This window comes from Periophthalmus magnuspinnatus, chromosome 14 (genome assembly GCF_009829125.3).
Source record: "Periophthalmus magnuspinnatus isolate fPerMag1 chromosome 14, fPerMag1.2.pri, whole genome shotgun sequence".
Classification (NCBI taxonomy): domain Eukaryota; kingdom Metazoa; phylum Chordata; class Actinopteri; order Gobiiformes; family Gobiidae; genus Periophthalmus; species Periophthalmus magnuspinnatus.
In genome coordinates this window covers 4,392,064-4,411,662 of record NC_047139.1, presented here as the reverse complement: position 1 = coordinate 4,411,662, position 19,599 = coordinate 4,392,064, and the positions used below count along the sequence as shown (strand labels likewise).

At 42.4% G+C, this 19,599-nt stretch overlaps 1 protein-coding gene across 1 annotated transcript in view; it reads right to left on the bottom strand.

Annotated features, from left to right (window-relative positions):
• The window catches only part of dpysl3 (dihydropyrimidinase like 3), an 82,944-nt gene extending 63,949 nt beyond the window's left edge, over positions 1 to 18,995 (bottom strand). Inside the window, exon 1 of the mRNA XM_033978711.2 lies at positions 18,805 to 18,995. Within this exon, the coding sequence (XP_033834602.1) occupies positions 18,805 to 18,843 (39 nt within the window). The 5' untranslated portion in view covers positions 18,844 to 18,995. The remainder of the gene's footprint in view (positions 1 to 18,804) is intronic.
• Between the last annotated feature and the right edge of the window lie 604 nt (positions 18,996 to 19,599).

The following is a 19,599-nucleotide window of genomic DNA, read 5'->3' as shown; positions in this document are numbered from 1 at the left end:
CTCAGACGATTTAAAAAAAAACATGTGAAACTGCACCAAAAAAAATCCACGAAACAGCGAGACCGCGAAAGCTGAACTGTATCTCAAGTTACTGTAATTAAGTCGAATTTTTGAGCAACAATACTTTTTGAGAAACGGTAAATAGTCACATTTTTATATAACGCTTTTCCACTTTCAAGACACTCAAAGCTTTGATCTGTGGGAGCTGGAATCGCACCATTAACCTGTCGATCCATGGATCTAACCCAGGGCCACATCAGTAATATGGCTGCCAAGTAAGAAGCAAGAAGTAAAATAAATATAACTACTTTTTAAACTTGTTAATTAACTGTTTCTGTTTTTCATGTTACAAATATTACACACGCATTTGCAAAGGTGTGAAAATATGGCTGTGTCATTGCGTATCTACTGCTAAAACAACATTTTAAGACCATCAATCCTTTTAATTTACACTGTTGAGGGTCATATAAAATGATGTGGAGGGCCGCATTTGGCCCGTGGGCCTTGAGTTTGACACAACCAGTGCTGTTTATGTCGAGAACAGGATTCAAACCGCCGACCTTTGGATCAGTGGACAAACGCTCTACCAACTGAGCTCCTGTCGCCTGTTTAACACGTTCTTGCACTTGTAACTGAGAATAATCCTAGTCATACGTCATATTTATTTACATTTTTCAATCATAGAAGTTACCGAGTCCTGGTCGTCCTAAAAATTCAAACAGTTTGTATAAGACTGATCTAAAACTTTACTAAAACTGCATTAAAATTAACTCACAACTAGCACTTTGACGACTATTTCTCTCGCGCAGTTTATACTTTCAGATTTGACAGAAGTACTTGGCGTTATGCAACCGTCTCCCTGCAGTGAGTTATGTTCAGTGATTCAGGAGAGAGGGAGTGTGTCTGTGTCTGTGGAGTAATGGACGAGGAGGAGGAGGAGGAGGAGGAGGAGGAGGACCACGCCCTAGAGCAGAGCAGGACTACTGCACATTAGATTAAACAGCGAGTTCTCCCGCCCCAAAACTTACACAAGAATCGACAGTTATTAGAACATGATAAAGCTCGGTGTTATCTGAGGTGGAGCGAGTAAAATGGGAACTGTCTGGTCACATTTATACAGCACTTTTCTGTCTTCAAATCAACCATTCACTCACTTAAAAGAGTATAAAAAAGTACTGTGGGTGAGCGTTAAGTGTTTCGACCAAGGACACGACAAACGTATTCACTTGTGGGAGTTAGAATTGAACCGGCAACCTCTGGATCAGTGACTGGATGCAGTATTTGAAATGCCAATCTTTGCATCAGAGGACGAACTTTCTACCAACTGAGCTACTGTCAGTCAGTATTTGGATTTCTCCCAGTAGGGTAGTCAGACAATTCAATACCAAAATACTAATTAAGTACTAACAGTCGGCTCTGGAATAGATCAAATTCAAAATAAAAGAAACACATAGGACAAAATTTGGCCTTTCCTGAATAGTTTTGGATGAGTTTCAATCAGACGTCTGTGCTTTGTGTGGAAAAGTGTGTTTTTTAGCGTCATTCACAGCAAGAGAATCCAACCAGCAACCTTTGGGACAAACGCTCAACCAACTGAGCTACTGAGATACTTGGATTTCTGCCAATCGGACTGTCAAAAAAAATAATTAGTATTTGGGCATTGATTTATTTTTAAGTACTGAAATTAGTAACAAAACTAGATACAAATTTGAAGTATTGATACTGTAAAAAAAATCACACAGAACAAAAATCTGACCATTCCTGAATATTTTTGGAATAGTTTCAATCAGAGGTGTGTGGAAAAGTGTGTTTTTAGCATGATTCACAACAAGAAGGTTCTGGGTTCGATTCGCCTTTGCATGTTCTCCTCGTGTCTGGGTGGTTTTCCTCCCGCTGCGCTGGTTTCCCCCATCAACACAAAACATGCACATTACAAAAAACAAATTGCAAACGTACAGCACTTCAGAGTCACTGCGATCCAACGTTTATGTAAAACTGTACAGGAGACACGGCACGGCGGAGACTGATGGACGACGGTCTACAGTCCAACAGCCAATCAGGACACAGAACACGACGCACGATCAGACGATGTAAAAAAAACATGTGAAATTGCACCAAACGAGACCGAGCGAGACCACGAAAGCTGAACTGTATCTCAAGTTACTGTAATTAAGTCAAATATATAACGCTTTTCCACCTTCAAGACACTCAAAGCTTTGATCTGTGGGAGCTGGAATCGCACCATTAACCTGTCGATCAATGGATCTAACCCAGGGTCACATCAGTAATATGGCTGCTCCGGTTTCACCCGTCAACACAAAACATGCAACTCTCCAGCTAAATCCTGACCGAGCCGAGCCTGAGATCTGGAGATGGGTCTTCTAGAAGCTCCTCCTGACAGGACTATTTGAGGGACGGGTCAAACGCAGAGGATGAAATTCGCTCATGATGGATTAATAAACTATACCTCGCACAATCTCACTCAAACATGATTATTTGGCACAGCTCTGTGAGGTTTCAGGGGCTGTTACGACAATAAAACAGTTTTACCGCGGCACTGAAAAGGTGTGATGGTGTCACCTTCAACACCGCTCTAGGATCTGCAAAGTTTAGCTAATAATTTACTCCATCCATCCATTTTCTTTCACTTATCCAGGGCCAGGTCGAGGGGACAGTGTCTAAGCATGGACTCCCAGACTTCCCTCACCCCAGACAGCTCCTCCGGTGGGACTCCAAGGCGTTCCCAGGCCTGCCGAGAGTGGCCTCCTCCCAGTAGGACATGGCCAGAAAACATCTCCCTAAGGTTAATTTACTCCATTAAATATATATTCTTAGCTGTTTGACAGATAATGAACCTCTATTTTGTTGAGTTAATTAGAATAATGTTTTCAGCGTTCGTCCAGAAAAGCTGAAAACACGCACGCTGCAGTCTTAACGCAGCACGCCTGAACTCATCGTCACACCAGTAGGACACGTGGCTCCTTCTGCCTCAAAACAACTGTTGGGGCTCAAACAGGGGCGTCTAAAAGAAAGAAGAATATGAGGTTTAACACGTGGACTTGGAGCAATGTGCAGGCCGTATGGAGCGACGTGGAGGAGGTGGAGGAGGTGGAGGACGTGGACTCGGGACGTGGACAGATTGTGACTTTAAGAACCCCTACGCTGTTTGGATGTTATTTTCTCCATGTTCTCGAAGTATCTACTGTAGTTCGCTAGGTTCGCTCCTCGAACATGATCAGAATGGGTTGTTTCCGGGCCGCCTCGCTCTCCGCGTGAACCTCTACCCGGCGAGTCCGTCACAATTACACAAGACCGCGTTTTAAAATCGATACTCTTTGATATTAAAACTGCTTCTGTCCATCTGCTGACCAGAACTTTCCACTGTGTAAAACCCAACCAGTAAAATGCATTATGTACTTTAAAACTTCCCACGTATGAGATTATAATCGGAATCGGGGTCGAAAAACCAACCAAAACATCCCCACCAACGCTGTCACGAAAGATTTGAAATGAAACAATGGCCTGTACGGGTCCAACTCCCGCGCCGTGGTGTCATTTGGCAAACGCAGCGTACGCCATCTGTCAAGAGGCTTTCTGCTGCACGTAATCCAAGAGAATGACCTTTATATTACGTTGTCTCAATCAGCCTTCGCAAAAAAAAACATCAGGAAAACTAAACATTTGAGATGATTTTTACTGGAATCGAGGACAGAAGTAAAGTCTCAAACTGACCCCCACCAGCCGCAGTTTGGTAATCTGACCACGCAAATTGATACGTGAGACCTCCGCACATCGTAAACTATAAAAGCTACGGTAAAATGATCGGTTTCAAGCCACAAATTGAGGCTATTGTGAAAATTCAGGATTTTTAGGCGAATAAAATTATACGTAAGGCTTTGCGGTGATTGTAACTTTCTATAAAAACAATAAAATATCGTTTTATGGTGCGGTTACAGAATAAAGAGCGTTTTTACAGGGTCAGTTTTTGAGACAAGCAAAACAAGACTGTACGTGTATATGGACGTGGCTAACCCGCTAGCCGTCGTGCAGGAAGTGATCATGGGTGCTTAAATGTTCGTATTAACCCGCTCTACGCGATCCTGGTACTTTCATTTCGCCATTTTGTCCGTAAATCAAGACATAAACATTAATAAAAGACAAATCAGGCTAGCGTTAGCAACAGGTTTGAGCCCACTCCCTGCTAAACCAGCGGTACGGGCGGGGTCTTCAACAGCCTGGCTCTGGATTGGCTCTTTGGTTGCTATGATACCCGTTCCTCAACCTTGGACAACCTGTCAGGAGCAGTGGGCGCCAGGGATGTCCGACACAAGCAGAACACGCAAACTCTGCACAGAAAGGCCCAAAACGCTTCCTACTGTGTGTGTTTTTAGCAATCAACATAACTGAAATTAAATAAATGTAAAATAAGTTCAGTTCAGTGTCGTACTGTGGAGGTTTCTGTTGAGGCAGTTTCATCTCCTTGGTGGACCTTGTGGACAGAAAACTTGATTTCATAGTGTTTCTAAATAATAAAAATATAAATAAAACATATGTGACTTTAATGTGTTATTATTTCCCACTTTTGCTGTAAATGAAATGATTAAACTGCATTTTTTTTGTAGTGGCACTTCTGGTTAAGCAGGAATCCCAGTCATTTCAGTGGACAATTTGGGAAAAGCTTTGCTCCTAAAACCTGATATAAAGGCTTTAAAACGGCTCTGTGGTCCCTATAGAGGCTTTAAAATGTCTCTGTGGTCCCTATAGAGGCTTTAAACGGCTCTGTTGTCCCTATAGAATCTTTAAAACGGCTCTGTGGTCCCTATAGAGTTTTTAAAATGGCTCTGTAGTCCTTAAAGAGGCTTTAAAACGTCTCGGTGGTCCCTAAAGAGGCTTTAAAACGTCTCGGTGGTCCCTATAGAGGCTTTAAAACGGCTCTGTAGTCCCTATAGATGCTTTAAAACGGCTCTGTTGTCCCTATAGAGGCTTTAAACATCTCAGTGGTCCCTATAGAGGCTTTAAAACGTCTCGGTGGTCCTTATAGAGGCTTTAAAACAGCTCTGTTGTCCCTATAGAGGCTTTAAAATAGCTCGGTGGTCCCTATAGAGGCTTTAAAACGTCTCGTGGTCCTTATAGAGGCTTTAAAACGGCTGTGTTGTCCCTATAGAGGCTTTAAAACGGCTCTGTTGTCCCTATAGAGGCTTTAAAACATCTTGGTGGTCCCTATAGAGGCTTTAAAATGTCTTGGTGGTCCCTATAGAGGCTTTAAAACGTCTCTGTAGTCCTTATAGAGGCTTTAAAACGGCTCTGTGGTCCCTATAGAGGCTTTAAAATGGCTCTGTGGTCCCTATAGAGGCTTTAAAATGTCTCTGTGGTCCCTATAGAGGCTTTAAACGGCTCTGTGGTCCCTATAGAGGCTTTAAAATGTCTCTGTGGTCCCTATAGAGGCTTTAAACGTCTCGGTGGTCCCTATAGAGGCTTTAAAACGTCTCGGTGGTCCCTATAGAGGCTTTAAAACGTCTCCGTGGTCCCTATAGAGGCTTTAAAACGTCTTGGTGGTCCCTATAAAACTTTAAAACGGCTCTGTTGTCTCTATAGAACGCGGCAGCCTCATTCAAAATAATAGGATGGCAGTTCCCATGGCAACGTCCATAATAAAGTGAACAGTCTGTGATATTGCAGGCGGAGGGGGCAGTTTATCGACCGTTTGGCCTTGGCATGGGGTCACTGGGCATGTCCTCACTTGTCAATCGCGACCAGTTGGATATAGGTCAAATAAATGTCACCGTAAAAGTATTTCAACATCGATATTTGAATAAACAACCACGGAATAAGAGGAAAGAGCGAGACTGACTTAATTAATATGGATCCTAACAATGAGAAATATGCAAAAATGAATCTTTAATTATAAAAAAATGAGACCGGAATGTAAAATAAGTATATTTCATTGTAAGAAAAGTTCAATGGTTCAAGCTACAACTCAAAAACCTCGTATTGAAATGTGGCAAAGTTATAACAGAATTACTATCATAGCGGTTTCATTTGATTGACAGCTAATTTGCCCTATAAACTCCTCGTATTATGGTCGGTGCGTTCTGCAACATTTGGAAACTCGACTGTAATGATACGCCGAGAGTTGCTTTAACAATTTTACCATTTCCTCGTCGCTGGAAACTATAAATTTTCCAGTCCCATCTGCCCTTATAGACGTATTTATACATCTGCTGCTGCCAGACGCTTAAACATTATAGGGGAAAAGTATCCTGCCACTCAAATTTATACAAAAAAACAAGAAAATCAGTGCAACACGAGTATGGGGTATTGTTAGCTAGCTCAAAAACACACCGCAAGGTCGGATTTTGTGGCCGTTACTGTTTCTGTACTGCGTCCCGTGACAATAAGTTTCCACTAGACTCCATGACGAGGAGACGCAGTGAAGCGATTGCTAATAGCCGCTGTGTAATTAGCTAATTACGCTACTGGTTGGTCATGTTGGAAAAGTTAAAGCGGCATTAGCCAGTTTTACCGACGGCCTCCCGGGCATGTACCAAAGTAAATAATCAGTTAACGAGAGGTTTTTCCAACAACAACAGTTACAAACGCGGTAGCTACGGTGATATTTTTAAAGAAAAGAAGGTATTTGGGGATTTAGAGATTATGTTTAGCGTTAGCCCAACACAAATAGATGGATACGTGCTACTTGCTAATTGCTACTTGCTTCCATTTTACAGTTTAAGTCACTCATTCTTGAATTCTGCGCATGGAACCAACCGACTACTGTCACACTGAGGAATAATACAGATTAAATTAGGCTAAAAACGTAAACCATCACAGTGTGTTAGCTTGTGTATCATTTTAGGTATGTTGTACAGTTGTCCCTCGCTATATCACGGTTCAACTTTCGCGGCGTCGCTGTTTTTTTTAGTCCAATTTTGATTTTTCAGTTCAGACAAATTTACATAAACGTTGGATCGCAGTGTGACTCTGAAGTGCTGTACGTTTGCAATTTGTTTTCTCCCCGACAAAACCCACAATGTCGATGAAACGTTCTGCACCGACAAAGACGCCTACGAAGGTTTGAACTTTGAGAGAGTTTAAACGAGAGAGAAATGTGAGAAAATGTGAACGCCTGTGTGAGAAAAGTGTATGAAGTGTGTGGTGAGGGGTTTTACAGCCAAAAAACATATAGAACAATTGTAAAAAATAAAGATGATACTATTGCGGGTTATTTTTAGAACGTAACAGCATGGAAATCTCATTGAGGCATGGTTAAAAACTCCAAAAAAAACTTATGGGGCATGTGATTTAAGGAGCTGTACCCAATTTTTAAAACATCATAAAGAAAAAAATGTTCACGTATACAGATTTTCTTTTGTAAGATTAATGAATTTGTACACGGTCCCTGACAAATAAAGAATGAAGAAAGACAGACAGTAAGAGCAGCACTTAGGGCCAAAATGAGACCTGCTGTGCGCTGTCTGCATCTAATTATAAAGCGCTTTTATCGTCCACGAAGGAAGGAATGCTGGTTAGTTGTTAGCATGCTAGCTGTTGTTAGCCACAGCTGTTACTAGCCACAGCAAAACTCTTCTCTGTCCTTAGAAAGCGGTGAAAAATGCTTATAAACTCCATCTATCCATGCGTTTTCTTTCGCTTATCTGGGGGCAAGCAGTCTAAGCGGGGGCTCCCAGACTTCCCTCACCCCAGACACTTCCTCCAGCTCTTTCGGTGGGACTCCAAAGCGTTCCTGGGTCTTCCCCGGGAGCCTGCTTATAAACCCATCCCTGTGAATACTTAAGATGCTAGGAATTAGGCTAAAACTGATTTTTTTTGTTTTGTTTTACGTTTTAGGACAGTAAAAATAAAAATGTTGTTTTATTTCAAGTAACTAAAACGTCTAACCACTAGTCCAACAGTATCAGGGGAGGCACGGGGCCAATATTACAGAAGGGACCAGTGGAAGAGAAGGAGTCATCCCAAATGTGCTCCGAGCTTGTTGCTGCGGGAACCCAAATATTTACCTCAACCAAAAACGGCACTGGATTTTTTTTTTTTTTTTCCACTCTCTGGAAAATGGACAATGATCCGCATGTGTCTGCATTAATCGCCTTGTCAACCTCTGTGTTACCAAAACATCAGCTCGGGGAGTTGGTAAAACGTGCGGCGGTGTAACGGAGAGGCATGTTTGACCTCTTCTGTGGTCACGTTTTCAGCATGACTTCACTTGTTACAAAATGTGAAACAATGGCTCTCGTATTCTGCAGTTTTCGAGGCCAAGGTTCTGATTTGTGCTGGTAGATAAACACGCAAGAAACAGGGAGACGACATAGAGGTTTAAGGTGGAATATTAATACAAAAAAAAGCATTTCTTTATCAAAAACAACTGAAGTTTTTGGATGTAAACCAACTTCAACTTTAGCATATTTTAAATTTAATTTTTGGGCAATCGGAGATACTCTTTTTTTTGTGTGTGTTTTGCTGTCTGTTTTTGTTTATTTTTCCTTGTCTCTTGTATCATGTTGATTGACATCGATTGTGGCTGCCTAGGCTATGCAAGAGAAAAGATGTCTATTTGCCCAAGACAAATAATAAAAAAAAAAAAAAAAAAAAAAAAAAAAAAAAGGTGCACATATCTGCTTATCTTGCACGGAAATGTTATTGCTTTGCTTGGAATGTTCCACGGTACGGCACGGTGGAGACAGGCGATACCACCACCGCTCTCCGTTCCAGGTCAGATCTGTGGAAAGGTGACGCGCTCCTAGTAAGAACGCATGTTTTTTGACCAATGAGAGTGAAGTAAATAATGAAGTAAATGCTAAAAAAATAGATGATTTTAGACATTCTGCAATAACCTGAAGGGTGTGTACGTGTTTTTATGTGTCTCGGCTGACTTGGGAACGCCTTGGGGTCCCACTGGAGGAGCTGGAGGAAGTGTCTGGGGTGAGGGAAGTCGGGGAGTCCCTGCTTAGACCCGCTGTCCATGCGATCTCGGATAAGCGTAAGAAAATGGATGGATGGACGTACATATGTAAGCCGCTCTTGACGTCTGCTGTGTACTGTCTGCATCTAATTATAAAGTGTTATCCTAGAATGAGGAGTTGCACAGTTAGCATGCTAGTTGTTCTTAGCATTACTGTAGCAAAAAACTTCACTCTGGCCTCTGAAAGTTAAACGTCACTACTTAAAGCCTACGTAACGCTAGTGACACTTCATACGATAGTTTAAATGTCCAAAGTTACACAAAATGGACTCGTGTGAGCTTTTAGTCGTGTTGTGATGCTGTTTCCTCATCAAAAACACACCCGGAAAGCTCTGTTCCACCTTGTGATGTCACGAAGTGGTAGTTTTCAAGTTAAAAACGGCATTTTACCCTTAGTTCAGTAGAGAAAAGTGGCAATTCCTGCGCTGAAATGACCCAAATGATTCTAGAAATGAAGGTGTTTGCAGTTTAAAAACACAGTGGAGCACTTCCTGTAGCACCACATGATGACATCACAAGGTGGGACACAGAACTCAGTGTAAATATGCAGGGTTTGTGTGTTAAACATGTGTGAATGAAACACAACTCCAGGTCTGTTTGTGATGAGGAAACGTTAGAACACAGATCAGAAAATGGCGTCACACAGGCCTCGACTCAAATACGTCCGCAGTATTTCGGTTGCCATGGCGCGTCTGGGTGGCCCGCGGGATTGTTAGCTTGTTTTGTTCGACTTGGCGCTGTCCCGAGTCTGGAGAGAGAGGGGGGGAGTACAGCATTTACCCCTGAATGTGCGCCCGCTGATGCTCTTTTCCAGCTGGAGGGGATTAAGACTGTGACATGAGCCGGCCTAAAAACAACACTACAAGAACGAGTACTACGAGTCGTACCGGGAGAGTTCTGGCCGATGGAGCGGAGGGGAAGGGCCACGCCTAAAAATCTGACAGTCCCGGAGCCAGACGGGGAGGAAACAGCTGCAAGAGACGGACTCAGCTGCCACAGAAACGCAGAGGGAGGGGGCACGTACGCGCACAGGTATAACGAGCTTTTAATGTGTTTGTATGAGTAACCGTGATGGTTGCTACGTAAACATTAGACTTAAAGATAGAGTAAGTCATTTGTCACAGTTCGGGGATGAAAATAGCCTTTAGTTTTACGACGGAACTTTGTGAAAATGACTGTGGGTTCGAGTTAAAGGTGCACTCTGTAACTTTTCCGGTGGACGTTGGGTCGCGTTCGTCTCTACGGAGATGTTTTTTGCGTGGATTGGAACGCTCAACTTCGCTAAAACGCTTCAAACTTATAACGCGTCTATCTGCACGGAGACAAGCGGACGACGGCAAACGGCAACGCTACAAGTCAGATCTGGGGAGAGGCGAGTCTGCGCACGGTGAGAATGCGTGTTTGCAAACTGTTATTGGATAAAACGCGAGAAAGAAAATGAGAAAGTGAGAAATGACATCTCCGTGGAGAAAGACGAGGAGGTCCGTCATCTTCTAGTCTTCATGATCAGGAGAAGTTACGTAGTGTGTCTTTAATAAATGTGTGTAACTGTCTGTAAGTCGAATGTGCATCGTCCCAGCTCCTTCCTAAAGATCATAAACGCTGAAATCGAAACGTTGCGTCAGTCAGAAAAAGTGAAACACTGGCTTAAATACGCTGTTTTTTTTATGTTTTTTTCACCTTTCGCGGTCTCGCTGTTTCACTCATTTTTTTTCGCGCAATTACACCGTCTGAACGTGCGTCGTGTTGTGCGTCCTGATTGGCTGTTGGACTGTAGACCATTGTCCATCAGTCTCCTCCGTGCCGTGTCTCCTGTCCAGTACAGAATGTGTTCAGACAAATTCACATAAACGTTGGATCGCAGTGTGACTCTGAAGTGCTGTACGTTTGCAATTTGTTTTCTCCCCGACAAAACCCACAATGTCGATGAAACGTTCTGCACCGACAAAGACGCTGACGAAGGTTTGAACTTTGAGAGAGTTTAAACGAGAGAGAAATGTGAGAAAATGTGAACGCCTGTGTGAGAAAAGTGTATAAAGTGTGTGGTGAGGGGTTTTACAGACAAAAACATAAAAAATTAAGCTGATACTTCGCCTGTTGTGGGTTATTTTTAGAACGTGACTTCCGCGATAAACGAGGGACCGCTGTATTTGAATTCTTCCATATGTGTCCAAAATACAGGAAGTAGTAAAAAAAACACTGAATGAGAGAGTGTGTGTAAACTTTTGACTCTCATTCAGTGTTTTTTTTCTTGATTTTTACTACTTCCTGCACATTGGACACATATGGAAGACATCAAATATATGAATTATGTAGTAAGGAAAAAATTTGAATTACTCTAAATATTTTTTCAACAGAGCAAAGGTTGACAAGTTTGAAGATTTGAATATAAAAAAATGCATTTTTAAAAAAGGCCAGCAGTGTATTTAAGTCAGCGTTTTACTTTTTTTTAGTGAAGCAACGTTTCGATTTCAGCTTTTACGTCTTTAGGACGGAGCTGGGACGATGCACATTCGACTTAAAGACTGTCACACATATTTATTAAAGACACACTACGTAACTTCTTCTGATCATGGAGACTAGAAGATGACGGACCTCCTCGTCTTTCTCCACAGAGATGTCATTTCTCATTTTATTTATCTTGCGTTTATCCAATAACGGTTTGCAAACACGCATTCTCACTGTGCGCCGACTCGCCTCTCTGCAGATCTGGCTTGTAACTTTGCCCGGTGGCGTCGTCGTCGTCCTTGTCTCCGTGGAGATAGATGCGTTTGAAGTTTGAAATTTAACGCCACACTGTTGAGCGTTCCAAGTAAAGCAAAAAACACGGAAAACGTCAAATATATGAAGCAAGATCGATGGAATTATGCAGCAAAAGCAAAAAAACTCTTAATAATTTCTTTACTAAATAATTCCAAATATCTTGTTTTATATATTTGACGTCTTCTGTTTGTATCTAAAATGTAGAAAGTAGTTAAAAAAATACAAAAAAAACAAACATTGAATGAGTTGTTGTGTCCAAACCTTTAAGTCAGGGGCATCAAACTCATTTTCACCGAACAAAAAGACGTAACTATCTTTTTATTTTGTTAATTAACCGTTTCTATATTTATTAATTATTCAAGTTACAAATATTACATAACATGAAAAATGTCTGTTTAACTGTGTATCTACTGATAAACTGACATTTTAAGACGGTCACACCTTTTAATTTACTTTGTCGCGGGCCACATAAAATGACGTGGCGGGCCGAATTTAGCCCACGGGCCTTGAGTTTGACACATGTACTATAAGTGTATTATGTCACCTTTTTTCCCTTTAAATATGTTGCATTTTTAATAGATCATCTTGAAATATAAACGATTTGCGTTGGGTCAAAATCAGCGACAGAAAAAGGACAAAATTTAGTGATTTAGGGACGATAGTGGCTCAGTTGGTAGAGCTTTTGTCCACTGATCCGAAGGTTGAAGGTTCGAATCCCGCTCTCGACTTAAACATCATTGGTTGAGCGGATGGATCCACCGACCCACAGGTTGGCGGCGCAATTCCAGCTCCCACAAATGAATACTGTTGTAGTGTCGTTGGGCAAGACACTTAACCCACCTCGCCCCCAGTGTCTGCGTACAACGGTGTTTTTTGGAGTTTTTAACCATGTCTCAATAAGATTTTCTTGCAATACAGTGGTCCCTCGTTTATCGTGGGGGTTACGTTTTAAAAATAAACCACAAAAGGCGAAATCCGTGAAGTATCAGCTTTATTTTTTATAATTATTCTATATGTTTTTGTCTGTAAAACCCCTCACCACACACTTTATACACTTTTCTCACACAGGCGTTAACATTTTCCCACATTTCTCTCTCGTTTAAACTCTCTCAAAGTTCAAACCTTCGTAGGCGTCTTTGTCGGTGCAGAACGTTTCATCGACGTTGTGGGTTTTGTCGGGGAGAAAACAAATTGCAAACGTACAGCACTTCAGAGTCACACTGCGATCCAACGTTTATGTAAATTTGTCTGAACAGCGCGACTGCGAAAGGCGAACTGTACGGAACTCGGGTCTCTCTCTCGTCTCGTCTCTCTCATCTCTCTCTCATCTCGTCTCATCTCTCTCTCGTCTCTCTCTTGTCTTGTCTCTCTCGTCTCTCTCTTGTCTTGTCTCTCTCGTCTCTCTATTGTCTCGTCTCTTTCGTCTCGTCTCTCTCACTTCTTTCTCGTCTCTCTTGCCTCATCTCTCTCTCTCGTCTCTCTCTCGTCTCTTTCTTGTCTTGTCTCTCGTCTCTCTCTCATCTCTTTCTTGTCTTGTCTCTCGTCTCTTTCTTGTCTTGTCTCTCGTCTCTCGTCTCTCTCTCGTCTCTCTATCATCTCGTCTCTCTCTTGTCTCATCTCTCTCGTCTCTCTCTTGTCTCGTCTCGTCTCTCTCTTGTCTTGTCTCTCGTCTCGTCTCTCGTCTCTCATCTCTCTCGTTTCATCGACATTGTGGGTTTTGTTGGGGAGAAAACAAATTGCAAACGTACAGCACTTCAGAGTCACACTGAGATCCAGCGTTTATGTAAATGTGAGCTTGACTTAGCTTTGGTCCAGTGCAAACATGAACTCATGTCGTATCAGCTTTGTTTTCTGAATGACTTTAGTTCCCGTTTCCATCGTGTCTATGGACAAAATGACTGCTCGTGTAAAAAATAAAAAATAAACGCAGCGCTGGCACACGGACGCACGGCTTCAGCTGTAATTGCCTGAGACAGCGCGGAGATTGGCTGTATTAAAGTGCACATTTTCATAAATATTGGTGTCGTGTTGCTATGTAAAGACGTCTGTGTCTCTTGGAAAATAAGACGGATTTGAAAATGTCATTTATTCTGACGGGCAGACGGCGAGTTTGAGCCTCCAGAGCCGCACGTGTCCACAGCGTCACATCTGAAGAGCTGGACCTGGAGTTTGGAGGGAAATGTTTTTAGTTTGTTACCAAGATGTTTCAAAGACTGGTTTGTAACGCTGAATGTAGTACTACAACAACTACTAATACTACTACTACTACTGCTGCTGCTGCTACTACTACTACTACTATTACTACTACTACTACTACTACTACTACTACTACTACTACTGCTGCTGCTGCTGCTACTACTACTACTACTATTACTACTACTACTACTACTACTACTACTACTACTGACAGAAGGTAGCTATCAGTCTGATCACCATCAATTACTCCCACAACATTCACATTTACTAATTTACTACTTCTACTACTGCGACTACTACTATAACTACTATTACAACTACTATTACAGCTACTACAACTACTACATTAAAACTATAACAACTACTACTACAACTATTACTGCTACAACTACGACTGCTACAACTACTACCACTATTACTACTACTACTATCACTACAACTACTACCGCTATTATGACACTACTACTACTACTACTATTACTACTACTACTACTACTATTACTAAAACTACTACTACTGTTACAACTACTACTATTACTACAACTAATACCACTACACTACTACTACTACAGCTACTACAACTCTTACTACACTACTACTATTACTACAACTACTACTATTACTATAATTACTACTACTGCTACAACTACCAATATTACTACTACTACTACTAGTACTACTACATCTGCTACAACATCTACTACTACTATTATAATTACTATTACAACTACTACTGACAGAAGGTATCAGTCTGATCACCACCAATTAAACCGACAACATTCATATTTACTACTACTACAACTACTACTACTACTACTACTACTACTACTACTACTACTACTACTACTACTACTACTACTGACAGAAAGTAGTTCAACAGTGATCGATAATTCCGGGGCTGAAATGATCCAAATGATTCTAGAAATGAAGATGTGTGGAGTTTAAAAACACACTGGAGCACTTCCTGTATCACCACACGATGACATCACAAGGTGGAACAGAGCGTTAAAAGCTCATCTTAAATCTGCAGAGTTTGTGCGTTAAACATGTGAGAATGAAACAAAAAAACACAACTCCACGTGCGTTTGTGACGAGGAAACAACATCTACTGCATGAGCCGCTGTCGCCCCCTGGAGGAATAAAGGCGTATATAAAATGTTAAGTGTGTTGCTCAAGGACACAACGTCAGAACGATCAACCGGCTGAACGCCAACTCCGAAGAAGGACTGTTAATATTTCGAGATCGGCCGATACGGGTTAGGTTTGATTGACAGCGTTGCTAAGCGCCCGCTCCCTGCTTCAACAGCCTCCCTCCTGATTGGCTCTTCGGTTGCTATGATACTTGCGGAAGGAATTCAGAATATGTAGCTCCAAAATGGCTGCTATAACTGCTAGCTTCGATGAGCTTCATTGGACTGGATGTCAAACTCACTTAGTTTGACCTTATTTTACTACAAACTGGATAAAAACGCCGCGTAAACTTAAGTGTTTAAATAAAAGCTTCACGCAAATACAGTGGTCCCTCGTTTATCACGGGGGGTCACGTTCTAAAAAATAACCCGCAATAGAAGAAATCCGCGAACTATCAGCTTTATTTTTTACAGTTATTCTCTATGTTTTTCTGCTGTAAAACCCCTCACCACACACTTTATACACTTTTCTCACACAGGCAAAGTAAAATAGACTAATGATGATGTAACGTCGGCGAGTCCGGAGGGTCTTTATCGCGGCGCGGGCGACGTGTTTAGTTTGTGGTAGCGTCTGCGTCTCAGGCCGGTGGTTTCAAACGGAGAATCGGATCCTGTTGGGCTTAAAAACAACACCACATCTATACACGGAACTACACCAGCCGCCGGAGGTTGTTTTTCCTGAGGTTTTCGTTGAGTACACAGATCTACAGAGAGTCGGGATTACATTAGCGAGCTGGATTTTATCCCGTTTGACCTAAATCGACTTCCGTATATTCCCAAGTTTTTAGTCCCAGGAGGAATTCTTCACGTTTGCGCCAAGTATTTCTAAAAACCAAACACGTTTCAACCAGATTTTGAGGCGTAAGTAGCATTTTTAATTGAAATATTACACTAGATGCAACGCTCTTATACTTGGGAATTTAATGGCACAAAAACGTAAATAATTAATCAACGACCGCATCTTCTCTGACGTAACTTTCGCCCGTCCCTCCTGACACGATAATAAGCTCGTCCGTAGATATATAATGAAAATCCTGACAGGAAATCGCCCCCGAAATCCATTTGATACAACAGCGAGTTTATTATATCTGCGCTCGATCTGCTCTTGTCTCCGCGACGACGCATCAGACACGACGCACAAAAGTAGAGAGAAAATGAGACAAAAACGAGTCTTAGGAGAGGTTTTTGCAAAGGGGAAAAGGTCAAAAGAGGAGCCAGAAACGGAGCCTACGAGCCTACGAGAAAAAGAAAGCGAAATTTAACAGACGATACCACGAGTCGTAATTAAAAGTAAAAGTAAAAGAAACACAACACTCCTGATGGGACCGCGTCATTGCAAAGAAACAAGCGCTCACGGCTTCCTCTGATTCAGCATTTTTTATCCACTTAACTTATTTTTGACCATCTTTACTGTATCTGCCACGTGTAGACGCCCGGTCCGTGAAAATAAAAACCTACATTATTCCAGTCCTTAGTGCAAAAAATGTGGGGGACTCCTGGCTTATATGGCTTAGAGCAGGGCTGTCCAAACTACGGCCCAGGGGCCAAATGCGGCCCTCAGACCAATTTTTGTCGGCTCTCGCGCCTCCTCCTAAACTGGCCCAATTGAACAGGAAGTATTTTTTAGTACAAATTTAAGATATTTTACCTCCATAACCTGAAAAACATCACACCGCATTGGGAAACAGACCTAAAAATAATCTTCCGAATGTTATTAAAGGTACAATGTCTCTGTCAAAACTTAAAAAAAACAAATTAAAATATATTTCAGTGTGTGACCCCTGGTACTTAAAATGTAACCATCTGAACTTTTAATCATGTTTTACAATTTCATTAAAAACATCCATCTGAATTAGCTTCGTTCACACTTAATTCTGTAATCCCGTTTATGTGGTTCATCCTCTGAGCTTTAAAACTCAATTTACTTCAATTTATCATGGATTGTTACGTCATAGGTAAAAATCTGAAGGTCTCCAGCGCAATTTTTACGTCTTTAAATCACCATCACGCTCGTTATTAGCAAGTCCGCTCGCCAAATCGCATTCACTACAGCTGTATACTTATATTAGCATGCTAGTTGTTTACGCAGCTAGCTTAATGCGTGTGTTATTGGGGCGACAGCGGGTCAGAGGTCAGAGCAGTGGTTCCTTCTTTAAGTGTAAGGCTTTATTGTATTTTTAGGACTCTCAAAAGCAAATATTATGGGTTTATGTTCTTAAAAACTAAATAAATAGATTAAATTCAGCTGTACCTGTAATTATCACATTACAAATCATGAAAAAACAGAGCGTGGCAGCGACTCACGACTCCATCTGGTGGTAAAAAACCGGCATTACAAGCTTCTGATCTGAACAGTGACATGTGAACCACACTGAATCCTTCTTTACCTCGCCGAAAACCAAATCGTCTTTCCCCCCAAATCCAACCCTGACCCACTTTTTTCACATCTCCGCTAATAATGGGCTGTATAGATTACGCGGCGACAGAAGCCCCCTCGGGTGCACCACCGGCCGCCCCTTCACGGTGTCATGTAGTCGCCCAAAGAGACGACACAAAGGCTGGGTGCCCCTCCAGTGAAGCGCGCGCTCTTCATCCACCACCACCACCACCACCACCCAGATCAGCTCATCCGGTTTCAACGTAAGATTCATCACGTAGACAGGATATTTCGTTGTTTCGCTAACTGTTTTCGCTAACGCCGACCTCTCAAATTGCGATTTCGATCACAACGCATCCCGAGACTTTACAAGATCCTGTTTGAATCTCACCAATGCAACACACCCAAGCTTCACAAACGCAAAAACGGTGATAGAATGACAAGGATTTCCCCTGATGTAAGTGACCGCTCCACCCGGCGATGTCATGCAAGCAGCAGCAGTAGTGACCCACAGCAAGGCCAAGCGCCGCCATGGAGTCAATATAAAATGGGCGTGTTCGGCTACTCCCCCCTCCTCCCTGTCCTCTTGCTTTCAGTCAATGCACCAGGCTGCAACACTGGGGCTCTGTAGTAGTCTGGATGTACAATTCAGTGCGTTTAAATGAGTTCAGACCCATAAATGTGACAGTAACGATGAATTAAACGCAAAACACATGCGACATACTTACTCAGATGTGTTATTATATGGGTATTGTCATCGTTATAACGTCAGATAAGCAACAAAATAAGCCAAACACTGGTCAGTTGAAGGGATTTTTAAATGGAAATTGATTGTTTGTGCAGAAATATCCAAATAAAATGTGTGATTTTACAAAAAAGACTGGTGCCACTTCACTTATCTGTGCTAAAAATTAACTAGCAGTGCTTTAACCCTACTCTACTGCAGATATAACACAAGGAAGTGGTCCAAAATGCAGGAATAAAACGTCTAAAATGTCCCTTTGACGCACTGTTGTCCACTGGTAAAATGGGCGAGCCGGTGTGTGTCCTGTGCGCAAAAATACGCACAGCTTTAACAAAGAAACACGCAGGATACCTTTAAGAAAACGCCTTATTCCTCTGCATTGGCTGTTACCATGGAAGCCAGGCATGCTATTCCCAGTGTCAGTGTGTCATTTTTGCGCCGCAACGCAACACAACCTCCGCGGTTTAGCCTACATTTGCGCAACCACACGCTGCGATCGCCTTTACGCGTGAAACTTTCCCAAAGCCAGCGAGGCGTGGATAACTCGTGTACTCACAGTGATCTTCGGGATGTTCTTTTTTCCTTGATAAGACATGGTTTAGGTCCAGTACCGGAGTCAAAGGCCGAGGTTTAGCTGAGTATTTCCCCTCGTGGTTGGGTGATGCTGCAGAGGATGAAAGCGTCGCCCGTGTCCTGCCGCCGCCGCTGCTGCTGCTGCTGCTGCGATGGAAAAGTGTGGGAACAGCGAACAGCAGAGCGCACCGGCCCCTCCCTCAAAGCACAGACCCCGTCAGACAAAGACAGTGTGGGGAAAAGTCCGCTAGAGGGCGCAGCTGAGGCGGGAAGAGCAGACCAGACCAGACCTGACAGGACTGATGCTGCGGAGTCAAGTGACAGCGTTTAAAGGACAGACTGGAAGGAACTGGACTAAATCATATGAGTATTATGGTTATGAAACAAGGACTAAATAAGGACTAAACCAGGACTAAATCTGGACTAAACCAGGACTAAACCTGGACTAAAACAGGACTAAATCTGGACTAAACTGGGTCTAAACCAGGACTAAACCTGGACTAAACCAGGACGAAACCAGGACTAAACCAGGACAAAACAAGGACTAAACCAGGACTAAACTAGGACTAAAACTGGACTAAACAAGGACTAAACCAGGACGAAACCAGGACTAAACCTGGACTAAAACAGGACTAAACCTGGACTAAACCAGGATGAAACAAGGACGAAACCAGGACTAAACCAGGACAAAACAAGGACTAAACCAGGACTAAACTAGGACTAAAACTGGACTAAACAAGGACTAAACCAGGACGAAACCAGGACTAAACCTGAACTA